The sequence below is a fragment of the Loa loa genome, assembly GCF_000183805.2.
Source record: "Loa loa unplaced genomic scaffold supercont3.7, whole genome shotgun sequence".
Classification (NCBI taxonomy): domain Eukaryota; kingdom Metazoa; phylum Nematoda; class Chromadorea; order Rhabditida; family Onchocercidae; genus Loa; species Loa loa.
This window is the reverse complement of record NW_018108187.1, coordinates 750,924-764,883: the sequence shown is the minus strand read 5'-3', so window position 1 is coordinate 764,883 and position 13,960 is coordinate 750,924. Positions and strand designations below refer to the sequence as shown.

The 13,960-nt window shown below is 31.5% G+C and overlaps 1 protein-coding gene across 1 annotated transcript; it reads right to left on the bottom strand.

Annotated features, from left to right (window-relative positions):
- Window positions 1-513: 513 nt before the first annotated feature.
- On the bottom strand, window positions 514-5,366 carry LOAG_01825 (hypothetical protein). The gene is made up of 10 exons (XM_003137363.2): window positions 5,189-5,366; window positions 4,157-4,294; window positions 3,656-3,748; window positions 3,235-3,366; window positions 2,672-2,779; window positions 2,448-2,553; window positions 1,895-1,998; window positions 1,677-1,792; window positions 1,062-1,194; window positions 514-776 (listed from the first exon to the last, which is right to left on the bottom strand). The coding sequence occupies exons 1-10, from the start codon at window positions 5,306-5,308 to the stop codon at window positions 570-572; spliced, it is 1,257 nt and encodes a 418-aa protein (XP_003137411.1). The 5' UTR covers window positions 5,309-5,366; the 3' UTR covers window positions 514-569.
- Window positions 5,367-13,960: the final 8,594 nt, after the last annotated feature.

Genomic DNA, 13,960 nt, shown 5'->3' with positions numbered 1-13,960 from the left:
AAAAATTATGTACATCTAAAAAAAGCTTGGCGGAACACTGTGAAGGATTTCATTTTTCCTCCACAACCTAATAAACTGATTCACTTCATAGGATCTCAGTTTAGAATATTATTATAAATTGCGAAAATTTGAAACACAAAGAAGCGTAATCATTCGGTAACAAATAATTATGTCAGGAAACATCATAAAAATCAAAACGAAAAATAGATGTTTTAATTCGTTTTGACCTTAGAATCTAATCCATAAATCATATTGACTTTACAATCTAAACCATAATTTCAGTCTTCTTCCAAGATAAATCAAAGCTTTTCCTGAACTACATATAACAAAACAATCTTGGCAGTCAGGCTAATTTCTTCAACTTATGGCAGGAGTTACTGAAAGTTTGACAAAAAAACTTTTAAAATTATAAAAACTTTCACTAAATAGAAGGTTTTGGAAGAGAGGAGGGAATGTCGAGACAAAGAAATATTTCAAAAAACAATTAACTTGGCAAGCATTATGATTCTGAAAGCACCCGTTAACATTAGATGACTCCGCTACATATATATATATGTAGGAGCGTCCGTTCATCTTGGCAGCGGTTTGATCAGAAACAGTCGTTCACTGGTCTTATCATTTGTATAAATTGGACTTGCCATATAATGCTTCAAAAGATCGTCCATAGTTACGAATGTTCGAGTGCCTATTTTAAAGGATTTATTCGCCACATCCACTTGTACCCAGAAATGCTTATTGCGACCTGCAGCTTTCAACGAAATCGAATAATCACCCGGCTGAAAATATTATTTTGAGTAGCCAATGAAATCTATGTCACATAATGGTGTTTTTACTCAAATTTTTTTAAAATGAAAAGACAAATGGAAATGTTAGAGGAGGAGAATACTACAGATGATAAAATATTTCTTCTTTCGAATTCCTCTCCAAAATTTGTTGTTAGCTGCCCCAATGTATAAACTTTCATCATTATTTTCTTCATGGATACTTTTTTCATCCACGGAAACATTAAGACATTCCAATATATTCACATATGCCTCACTGAGAAATGAAAGCCTACTTACATTACTTTCGCTGTCCCTGACCAAGTAGTCACCATCTACACCACGCGCATTTAGTAATGCATCAGTCTCGTCACGTGATAATCTTCCATAGTACCATGGTTGATTTGCATAAGGACCAGTAAGTCGAGGATTGCTACAATAAACTTATGTCAACTTTTTTCAACTTCTTACTAAAAAACATTAGTTGATACATATTAAATGATTTGAAAAAAAAATCAGACTCATTGTTAACCATACACAATTGAAAAGAAACGATGGTGGGGTTTTACGGCAAAGTTCGAATTCCACCAACCAGCACATTTTTTTTAATTTTTCATCGTATAAAATACTTTATTGGAGCATACTTACGAATTAAAGGCAGAATAAAGCATTCTATTTCCAATATGCAGAAAGAATGTTGCAAATTTAAACATTAAAATGCTACGAACCAGAAAAATCAGAAGCACATCTTCGAAAAATTACACAAGATGCAATAGAAAGTAGTGAAGATGCCATGAAAACTTCGCAATTTGATTTTTCTTGCACTCTTTATGGCTTTTTTTTTTTGAAGGACAAATTCCATTTAAGTTATTTCAATCTCTTTTCTCTACCCTTACCTTCCTCTTAAAAACTAACCTGCCATTTCTAATTGCTGGAGTAATTCCGTTGCTACTGGATGAAGTTTTCAATCTCCGATCTGACGTAGATGAAACAAAATGATCCGCGTTTGGATCAGGATTTGACTCCACTACCTAGAACGAAAACATTTAACCGCTATAATCTTTAAGAACTAAACGTAAGTAAAACAAGAAGTAACAAAGAAATTGATTAAAACAGAATGTTGATCAGCTAACTTCGATATAATTTGTTGGCACAAGTCCCGTGCAACCCTTTTCATTACGAGCTTTCCACCATTCCGGATCATGGGCTGGATGATCTATGATTTCTAAATGCTCTCCTGGAAAATGTTTTAATTTCTTTGGTTTTGGAATCTCCAAGACTTAAAAAAAAGCATTTGCCAAATCTTGATTACGATGTGGTTTTTTTTTAAGAGTTTACCAAATGGTGATAATAACGTAATTACTGTTTACAAAAGAATATTAAATAAGGCACGGCTGACAATAAAATATAATTTTTAGATAAATTAAAAGACACAATTCTCCATATAAAGAAATCACCGACGAGATCATTCGCACTCCAAAACATCACCATTCTTAACCAGAATCCGCAACTCTAACACTGCGCAAATATTAACAAACACTTATCTGTCTGTTACTAGGTTTTTCTTTCAACATTAAAACTGCATAAAAAGGTACTAAATTACATACTTTCGAAGTGAATAACATCAAACTGAATAACTTTTATTTCAGTGCAGATTGTTCATGACATATGCATTCCACTGCTTACCTTTGTAGAACGATAATTCTTCGGCATTTTGGGCTTCAAATGAATATAGTGCAACGACTACTTCAAGGACCCTTTGCAAAGGCAACATGATGAGTCCATTGTGGAGCTACAAAACAATTCCTCACCGTTTGAAATACATAATACTTAATATATTCCGCACAGAAAAGATATAAACTAATAAATCGAATTCACTTTGTAAAAAGAGAAAGAGAAAAAATTTAAACCTTGTTGAAACCATTCCCTATTTCGATATTATTTTTTGGAGTAGAAAAAGTATTTGGAGGAGATTCGTCAATATAATTCGAAGGAAACCATCCCATTTGTTCCCGGCACTGAAATAAAATATCTGTTTTAATCCCTAGAACACTTCGTGTACAGGCAATTGTTTTTTCTCGTCAATGTTATCTTTTCCCCATTTAGTGCTTTTCATGATACAAAATATTCGAAAAAATTATGGTTGATAAAAAGCTTTCCAGTCTTTAAAATATATGCTACATATAATGAAAAATGAAAACAGTACTCAGTGTCTTACACAACATCGATTTAAAGATGATAAAACAAAATAATTTGAAAAAAATATATCACTCAAAACTGTGGATTACTAATGTAGTGAACAGTATAACATGTAATAAAGCTCCATTAGAGAAAATCGTGCATGGATTGTTCCACTAAAAAGTAAAAAAAAAGTAAAAAAATAACTTCAAGTAAAACTATAATTTTAAAAGCCCATTTTGAAGAATTCACCACAACCCATTTAAAATGCATTCCACTGTCGACTATTAATTACCTTTCCTTTCCACCAGCCGTCGGAGCTTTTCTCAAGAACGGTAACAACATCACCTTTGCATAATCTCAACTCATCTTCTCTCTGTGGTTCATAAGAATATTTTGCAACAGCTTGTGACATCACTCCACCGACCTGATAAAAATTCATTTGTCTAGTAAAAAATAAATGCATACACATGAAGATAAACATAAAAGTTTTTCTTCCCTATTCCATGGTATCCTAAAAAACTCAAACTTGGAAAATCCAATAAACATAAACGATTTCATTTCATCCTCTCTATGCAACAAAATTTGCATCCTACCACAACCCGAATTTCAAAGCTTCTTGCCGATTTGCACCATAGTTTTGATTATCTGAAAAGTATTCAAAACAAAAAAAAACTGAGGTCAAACCAAAAATTTCAAAAAACAACAAGTAGTACTTTAACTGATCTGCTGAAACCATTTTCGAAACTACCATTCCCAGAGACAGCGGCTAATGCTGGACGACTGATAATAAGCTCTGATGATGAAGCCTGTAATGAAATTCGAACAATTATCATAGCGCTGAATTAACTGTTATTAGGATCATTCATTTTTGTTTAACTGCAAAATACTCAGAAAAAAAAACCACTGATCGATGTTATAATCGTTGTAAGTACGAAAGGATTTTAGAGTACCTCGGGATGCAACACACTGGACTAAAATAAATGAAACCAAATTTTTAGCTACATCATTTTTCACCAAATAAAAATCGAATATACGCTACTAATTTTATAAATGTTAATCTTGCAAAATATTTGCATCAAAACAACTCTTTGAACAAAGAGAAATTGAGGGTAACCAAAAAAGGATGCTAAAATGAAAAATGCACCAAACTAATGGAAGTTTTTGTACTTCTCGAAGCTATAACACATATTACTAAACGATAACCGTTTACTTACCTGACTGAAATCATTTGTTTTGCTTTTCGATTTCGTCTTGCCAAATCCCTTAATTGTTCCTTTTGCTTTTTCCACAAAAGATTCTTTACGAACATAATTCGATGGAACAAAACCAATAATGCCTTCTTCGTTCACAACCTGTAATATTTTATTTATGCAACGTTCAACAAGTCGTTATTTTTTTACAAGATTGGATTCTGACACTTACTCAAATGCCTTAAACATGTGAAAAAGTTACGCGACAGATTTACTGAACTGCTTCCTTTCTAGTAGTTAAAATCCTTTTATTTTTAAATGTTTAAAAAAAATGATCTCAAAAATGTATAGAATTTGCAAAGACTGAAATCACGGAATGAAAAAGGACTTCGATGCCTTTATCCAAAACTGTGTAACTTAATGTTGAACACGTCATATGATAAAGTATACAATAAATAAAACAGTGTATCAGTTACAACCTATCGGTGTACTATATGATTAAAACACTATATCGTTAAAGTATTAACCTACATGATTGGAATACTTTACAGATGATGGCAAAGATTGTTCGTGGTTAAGGAGGATAAAAAAGACTGTGCTTTTTTGCAATATGAACAAGTGACTGTGTGCAAAAATAAACAATAAAATGCAAAAGAATTAATGAGATGAAAAAAATTAATGAGATGAAGCAAAAGCTTCGTCTAAGGCTAGCACTGCACTACTAGGAAAAGAAAACGTTTTTTTTTCTTCCGGTCATTTATCATATCTAAGATAGAACACAGTGTGCCGACTATTTCGCAAGTTGGCTTTCCACTGGCCGGAGTTATACCGACCATCGCTTGCTGGAAGATACGCCAAACATAAGTAATCTTCCGAATGATTACAGGTTTTAAGATAATTGAATATACAATCTGGAATATACAATCTACAATTGTATATTCAGAGAACTAAATGTACAATCTCCATAACAACGAATGAACTTATTGCGTCAAACTTTTCGTTTCTTACTTACTCCAAATGAATTTTAAAAAAGTATATTCTCTCAAAAATACTTACTTTCCACCAATTTTTGGTATCATCGATTAATTTAAGCCTTTCGTTCTTCCTAATGGTAAGCTCGCCTTCCTCTTGCGCACTATAATCATATTTGACAACAACGAAAACATCATCGTTCATCGCTACCGCTACCTTTTTGTAATACTATTAGAATGTTAGAATGATTATTTTCTAACCGAGTTCAAGCAACAGTTTACCAAAGCAATTAATCCACTTAAATAATTGCAATAAATACACCTTGCTCCTTCTTTTACACCTGAAATAAAGTTTCAGTTTAAAATAAAATCAAATATTTACAAATAACAGCAGTCATAGCAATGAGTGAACAGAAAATAACAGTCAACAAATAAACTTATGGAAGCTAATAAATACAAATAACAGGCTTAAACGCCCGGATAACAGGCTTAAACGCCAGAAGGGCGAGAGATGTAAAGGTAAGGCGTATGTAATTGTAAACAAATCGAATGGGCTACTTTAAACAAATAAATCAACATTCAAGAGGATCAACGCCTTTTCTAATACTTCAAAAAGAAGTGAAACGCAGTTATAATAAGATAATAAAGTAGTTGTAACGAAGTAGTTGAATTTCGATTTAAGAAACAAAAAAATTACGATTAGAACAACTTTCAAGTACGGATGCTTTTTATAACTTATTAAATAATTCAGCCAGTTGATCAACCAATTTTTTCTGAAACATCAGTACTAAGTAAACAAACCATAAAAACAACTGAAACTTCAGTTGTACTTTGAATACATCTGAGCATTTCAGATGTATTTGAAGGCATGGCTACATCTGTATCTATTGCTCAAGTAACGACAATGAACGGTATATGTACCTGGCATCTGACCATTTCAAGAAACTTTTCTTCTTAAATTACACTTTAATACACAAATGCCAAACTGTTAAAACGAATGATGAAGCTAAATTTCGTAGAAGAAAACAAATCTCGTGCGATATTTGGAAAGTTTGAGTTGAGTAGGTCCTATCTTTGGTTTGGATTGACCTATTTGCCGTAAACAAGTGTTGAATAAATGTAATATTTATCGAGAATCGCAATATTTAAAAGCTAGATAATGGATATTAATTCAGGAAAGCTAAAGAACAGCCGGTATAAGGCCGGAATGTTAAGTCCAGCAAAGGAAATCCAAATATGTTCATCCCCTAAAACCACAGAATCTATTTCCTCTCCCTCACCCTCTCCTCTTCCCCCGGTCGTTACGAAGATAGAAAGATATTTGTAAAAATTCGCACAGCGATCGCGTCATGCAAAAATAACGTATCTTTTGTTTTACAATAAGCACGAATGCTTCATGCAATCATCATATCCAAGAATTTAAATATTTTCAAATTTTTTTTGGAATTTTGAAATTGAAGAAAAATCCCCTTTGAATAACCATGAAGAAAGTCAGTCAAATTTACTCATTTTCCATTGCACTGACATTTTCATACTAAGAATCTCTCGGGTGAGAAGCGGCAAATTGAAGAAGAAATTAATTTTAAAATAAAGCAATTTGAAAGGGCGCTAGCAATAAAAAACAAACAAAAAAATAAAGAAAAATTAGAAGAAGAGATAATTTCATAAAATACAAAATGAAAAGATTTTTTTCCAACTTTTCGAATTATTCATAAAAGTTTTAAAATGTCCTTAAACACATTTGTTTCAAAATATTTTGAATCTTTTAACGGTCAAAATGGTCAATCGAGGAACTGGGAGAAGCAAAATGTATATCTCGATATATCGTCCAGGAAAGAAACATTATTTAGCATCCTCAATTGAAATGAACTGATTGATCTGATGAAAGAAACGAATAAATTACCAGCATTATTTCATCAGTCAGTAATTGAAATGGAATTTTAAATTTGAATTATTGATTCGGGACACTTTCCAGTACGATGTGTTGGAGAAAAAACAGTGAGAAGTTTGAAAATGATAATTGTAACAAAAAAAAGTAAACAAAAATGTCCATTGCAAAGGTATGATAAACATAGAGAAGGTATCTTTTTCAAATATTAAATGAGTTAAAATATGAAATAGATATGACCTTGAGGATAAACTTAAATGTTCTCAGACAAGCAAAATTCATTATTGGCTCTCTTTCACTCCTTTTATTATTCAATTAGAATTTTTATCAGCATGAAAATCTGCTCGAAAACCTCCTCATCCAACTTCTTTCGATAACATCTCATCAACAGTTTCATCATTTCTAATTAAATTGGCCTTTTTTTTTCGTTGCAGCAAAACGACGACATCTAATTCTGCTGTGACTAAACTCTACGTCACTAACTTTGTTTATAATAACAGTCTAAATGCTAACAATAGCTCTTTTCGTTTCCTGCTAATGCTAGAATTCAGTTTACTTTATTTCGCTATGTATGCTAACTACACTGTGAAATACAATTGTTTCTTTTAGTTGTTATCAATTGGTAAATGGATGGATAGACTACCACTGAAAGCAATCAATAATGCTCAAAGTAAAGCTAAAGGAAATAATTGGAAATTTTTAAAGAACAAACTAATTAGCACTTCGTGGGAAAGGAAATGCATTCATCCAAGAAATTAGCAATATTTTTGATTTATTTTCCTAAACGCTGTAGCTTTATCGGCATGTGGTTAGACAAAATCACACATTTCCAAACAATGTTTTTTTCTTTTTTCTTTTTTTTTTGGAAAGAAAGAGACAGAGGGAGGGAATTAACCGAGGAACAAATTTTTTGAAAAGATAAAAATGGATTAAATGAGCATCGGAAATCTATAAAAAAGGAAGAATTGATTGTTCGAAAATTTTAACCCAACAGAAATAAGATGAGGAGAAAATCCTATTTCCATTTCATTTGAATTCCCTCCTTCAAATTTCTCGTCATTTTCTCTTAAATATTATAAAAATTGTTCTGTCAACAGTGATTATGAAACAAAAAAAAAAAAGAGAGAAGACGACCGAACAATATCTTACTACAAGTCCTCGAAAGGCAGAAAGGAGAAGAAAATTAGGAATTTTTACGGAAGAATACGGCCAGGCACCGGTTTTTGATGGTGCTTGGCGAACCGGAGGATAAACCGACCGTGCCTGATACAAATGCACTACAAACGTGCAAATATACATAATTTGTAAGAACAAACTTCTGTGAATTTCTAAAACGTCGTTTGAACGATAGAAAAGTAAAAATATGCCAACTGGCCAACAGGTCTAGACTGTTAAGACCCTTCTGAACAGAATTACAAAATGTTATTACTTTTTTTACTTAAATTTCCTCTCAATATTCCTTCAATTTACTTTCTGAAAAATAAAATTGAGTAAGTGAATGCAAAAGAATCCCATCCGAATATAAACAATTTCACAACACCAGAAAATCCTTCTGAAGAAAAATAAATTAACGAAGGGATAAAGGAAACCCGATACTTCTTTTATATTTCAAACTTAATTTCTGATAATAGTTTCTGATAATTTCTGATAATAACCAATGGATGGCCATTATTCAGTTTCATTCGGTTTCAAAAGGTAGTTGAAATATCAAAACTATCGAAGTATTTGAAGATATTTAAAAAGTACTTAAAACTATCAAGTGAATACTGTCGCTGATACTTCTGATACAACGTATAAACTATTACTTATTACCTAGCTACAGAATTAATCAATTAATACCCCATGAATACTTCCAAAATTTCAAATCAGCAATCGGAATTGAAAAATTATGAATTAGACTTTAAAAGATCGATTTCAAAGGCAACAGCAGATGTCGAAATGCTGAAAAAATTGACAATCCTAAAAATTGCCCGATAAGCATATTTATTTTGGGAAATTTGAAAACTGACACTATTCAATATACTAAAATGTGACATAATTGAATAAGATGAATCAATTAAATAGCATTAGATTGTCTCTTGGGATATTCAAATTCTTCTTCATCGTTTTGTGTGATTGGCCCAAGAAGACACAACACCATTTGCTATTTACTATCAACAACAGCTAGACCAGATGGTATCAGATGACAGAAAATCGCAATGTGATCTCCAATGTGTCACCATTTATGCAATGGGATTATTCTTTCAATAAAATAGATTTGTAATGTGTTCAAATGTGTACGAATATAAAACCAATAGCTGTACCTACTAAAAAGGAACATTTTTAAGTTTAAGTCAGTTAGACGAATTTTCTCGCTATTTTAATTTATTTTATCATTTTACCTTACATTCTTATATCGATGAAATTTAAAAAAGATTTCTAAAAATATGCACTTTTTGTTCTACGTTAAATAAATGAATAAATTTATATGAAAGTGAATAATAAAGAAATGTTCAAAATCGCAACTTTAATCCAAATAATTCACGGACTGTTTATCAGCAAAACTTTCTATTTGTTTTTTTCAAAGTATCGAAGTTTCAGGGGGATCTAATCAAATTTCACTATGATTTCACATATGTGGAGAAGTTTGAACATGAAGAGTGATTTATGCACAAATAAATATCAGAAATGAATATAATCTCAATAACGAGAGTGCAACTGTGACACCTTAGAACGTCAAAAACGAAAGCAATGCGGAAGAAACAACGCTGACCCTATACCACTCTGCAGTAGTCATGAATGAGGGAATTTAAAATTTGAAATTAGAGAGGAAGTGACTGCTGTTGCTGTTATTAGTGGTTTGTGTAATAAATTAGAAGATCAGAAGAGAGGAACATACAGAAAGTCCTAGTGACCCAGAAGTGTCATTATATTAAACCTTCTATGGCTAATACTGATTTACGGAAAAAAAAACAAATATAAAAATTGGAAAATAGGAAAGATCAATGAATGAACAGTTTAATTTGCTCATTCAACATTCTCCAGTATCGATAAAATATGCTACCGTTGAAAATTGATTTCCTATAATAATTATACGTGTTATTATCAAATATACATAAGTTAATAGAGACGTAAAAGACTTCCGACGTTGAAAGATTTGCATTTTTACCTTAATAACAACAACATTCCTTGCAAATGTAAACAGATAATAATAAACAATGAATTACTGATTTGATAATCTGATGGCGAACTACTGACGTTCAAGGTGACGTATTCTACGCCAGTTATCTCAATCCATTTATCACTATCACATTTGAAACATAAAAACAAAATCAGCTATGTTTGGTCTGCTTATTTTAGTCGTATTTTTTCCTCATTTTCAAATTGAAGGAAGGAGATAGAAAGTAAGAGAGGGAAAGAGAGAGAACAATAATTACAATCATAGAGAAGATACTTTGATCACCGTTCAAAATTGCAAACAGTGTAGCGAAAGGATCATCGAAAAGATGCAAAAGCAGTAGTCATTTACTGGAGTGAAAAATGGGTTTCTTCAGGCCATTAAGTGATCAATCATTATTCATTGACTGTATCCAATCATCAATGGCATTGTCATTTTAATGACTGGGAGAGCAAGCAAGAAAATATAAGAACTAAACCGGACCAAATTGATCTGGACATCTGGATATCATCTTTATTGTAGCCATATTAAAGAAGTTTATGAACGAGTCCTTTTTTCGTGTGAGAATTAATATACATGGTGTTAGAACTAACTAGATGTTTACAGACAGAAGATCTGAAACTTTAGCGGTTCGGTTATTTCTTTCACTAAGAGTTTCCCACTTGAAAAGATGATAAAACAAATCGATTTTCTTTCGTCTAAATATATTTCAAACAATCGAATCATTATTATTCCAATCTTCAATATATAATAAGGAAGGAGAGAAGATAGAAATAATTAACTTACAATGAAATAGCATGAATACTATATGATGAAATGAATTTCAATCAAATCAATTTTTCCAAAGCAAACAGTATGAGTAAGAAAACAGATAAAAGATCGAGATGGAAAGTTTGAGAAGAAAGGTTCCGGAAAAGGCTGAAAACGATTTTATATGAAATAGTGACAGCAGAATAATATTCAATTTGAAGATACGATGATATGACGAAAATAAGATGGAAAAAAGTGGACGACGAGTTGGCAGCAATCTTACACAGTTTTTGCTACGATCGGCGTTTCTGATTACCAAAACCCGTTGGATCGGATGGTGGTCCATTTTTTGTTATTGTATCACAGTTTAAAATATAGGCTAATGTCATCATGTTCCAGTTCTAATATCCACTTCATTATTTTTTTTTTCAAAGAAATTTTTGAGGCAATAATTATTTGGTTTCACTTTTTGAACAGATGTTTCCTTAGCACATGCGAAAAAAAAAGGGTAAAGAAGGGAGAGAAGGAATTTGTTGTAAAGAGGAGGGTCTGACTGCGCACGAAAGTTCGTTAACTGTTGCTTTAAAATAGATTTACCGAGTGATTCATAAATCTCTGAGCAATATTTTTTACTCCCTCTGAAGCCTTGAAGAAGATGCAGAAAACTTGAAATGCCACAAATCAAATTTAAAGCTCTCTGATAGATTTTTAAAAACAAGCATTGGAAGAGAAAGTAACAAAATGTAAAGTTAGAAAAAAGCACAAAGTAAGAGGGTGAATAGTCTGGCGACATGGATTTCAAAATAAGGACAAAAAGAAGAATGAGAAAGAAGGAAGGAATACTAAAATTTTCATACTTGAAGCTAAAACAAAGAAATGGAATAAATTAGAGTAAATTAAAGAAGAATAACAATTTTACAATGGCCAATGACCAATGATGATTGAACTGAGAATTTCCGAAAGCAAAATGCTCATTATTGGGTAGCAAAAGAGATAGAAAGCATGCAACAATGTATTAAAAATTGGATGATGAAGATGACAAGTAAAAAAAAGAAATGCTGATATTTGCTGACAATATATTGAAAACATTAGCAGTACGAATGGAAGCAGCAAATAATATGAAAAGTTAAATTTGAAAGTACAAATTAAATTTGAGCTACATCAATCACTTCTATATATTCTCAATGGCTTATGCACTCTCAAAAATCATATTCTATTACTCTGTGGTACAAATATACTAAGGAGGAAGAAGTCTTCCAAATCAAATTGATTTGTAAATTCGAAACGTTATGGTTGTGGAAAGGAAATAAATGAGGAAGTAAAGGAAGTAGGAAGTAAATGAATAGACTTTAATAATTTCATTAATTTTTAATGATGAAACTAAAATGATGGTTGAATTTGTAGTTTTACATTGCAATCCTTCAAAAGAGAGAGAGAGAGAGAGAGAGGCAGAGGAAAAACAAAGAAACGGAAAGCTAAATTAAGCGAAATAGGATCCATACAATTCTCTTCGTTATAATTTGAATAAACAATTTAATACTAATCAAATTTAAAGAAAAATGGTTCATTCTGCTTTTTATATCTGTTTGGTTTTGTTAGCCAATCAATACGGTTTGCGAGATTATAGCTTGAAGGACCATCGATGACAGAAACATATCAGGAACAGAATATGGCTGATCAAATGGATACTACATGTCTGGCTCTCTGGGAAAGGTTCATAAAACACTTCAAACATACCGCCTATGCCATCAATATCTAACACACATACACACATACACAGATACAAACACACACACACACATACATATTTATCAACCGTATTTATGTAAATACTCCAACATCGAGCTATATGAAAATTGAATTTTAAATGCAGTAATGAAAATAGCATCGTCTATAAATCACATATGTATTATGTGAATTCCTAACGTGGTCCTGGATAGGACCGTATTATAACACTATTCAAATATCCAGTGCTTGAATGAACATTATTCTTTAGCACTTAATTATTTCCTGGATATCTAAAGATATGTAATATTTAAAAGTTTTTAAAATACAGTAATCCATATTATGATCTCATTATTTTACTGGATGTAAATTTTTTTTAAATAATAACACTAAAAAAAATAAATTCTTTTAAAAATGAAATAAAATTAGCCTTGAAATGGACATTTTTATTCATATCAGCTTGAACTAACAAACGATTATTGGAATATTTGTTATTATTCTAATAAAACAGGTATGTCATAAAAGTGGAGAGAACATTTAGCGACTGTATACTTTTTATGAAAAGAGAATCAATCGGAGTACTCATATTAAAAAGCATTTATGGGCAAATAAACCAGAAATTAAAAGATATAGTTATTTATTTCCATTACAGGTACCCGAAATTTGCGGAAATTAATGGTGTCATCCCAATTCATTCGGAATATTGTAATAAGAAAAGCAAATATTATTTGTTCCAATTAGTATTTAGTAATTATTACTTGAAATTGGCATTATAATAATCATATGACCTTAGGGCAAAGTATGCTGACCCACTTTAGCATTACGCTCTCAATATTTATGCTAAAAATACTTCTGGTGTACAGTACTTAAAATGACATATGTAAGCCTGATAGTTAGGTAATTAGGAAATATTTTATAACCAAATATCAATATATGAAAAAGGGAAAGATCGGAATAATAAATTTCTAAAGAATTTAACTCGTGTAAATCAATCTTGCTAGTAATGAATGAGATGCTCCCCCCCAGATGAAATCCTTCCAAACTTTCTCTCTTCACTTTTACTTTATCATTTCAGCTTCCATATGTATATTTTGGGAATTTTCTCCCTATTATAAACGAACTTTCGTGGGAAATACTTCATAGATCAGGAAGAGTAAGGAGGAAAAAGGAGTAAGAAGAAAGAGAAGAAGAACATAACGCAAGATATTCAACAAAAAAACTATATTCTGTTTATACTCTTTTCTGCAACGATCAGAGCAACCTTTTTCATACAATGAAGTAAATCTGAGTAAATGAATTTCTATTATTCCCATAAATTCTGGAGCAAAATTAAATCA

Coding starts and splice junctions, on each gene's coding strand:
- LOAG_01825 (XM_003137363.2), bottom strand. CDS start 5,308: ATGAACGATGATGTTTTCGTTGTTGTCAAATATGATTATAGTGCGCAA. Junction 4,295..5,188: donor ATACCAAAAATTGGTGGAAA/GTAAGTATTTTT, acceptor AAAATATTACAG/GTTGTGAACGAAGAAGGCAT. Junction 1,195..1,676: donor CCAGCAATTAGAAATGGCAG/GTTAGTTTTTAA, acceptor AGTTTATTGTAG/CAATCCTCGACTTACTGGTC.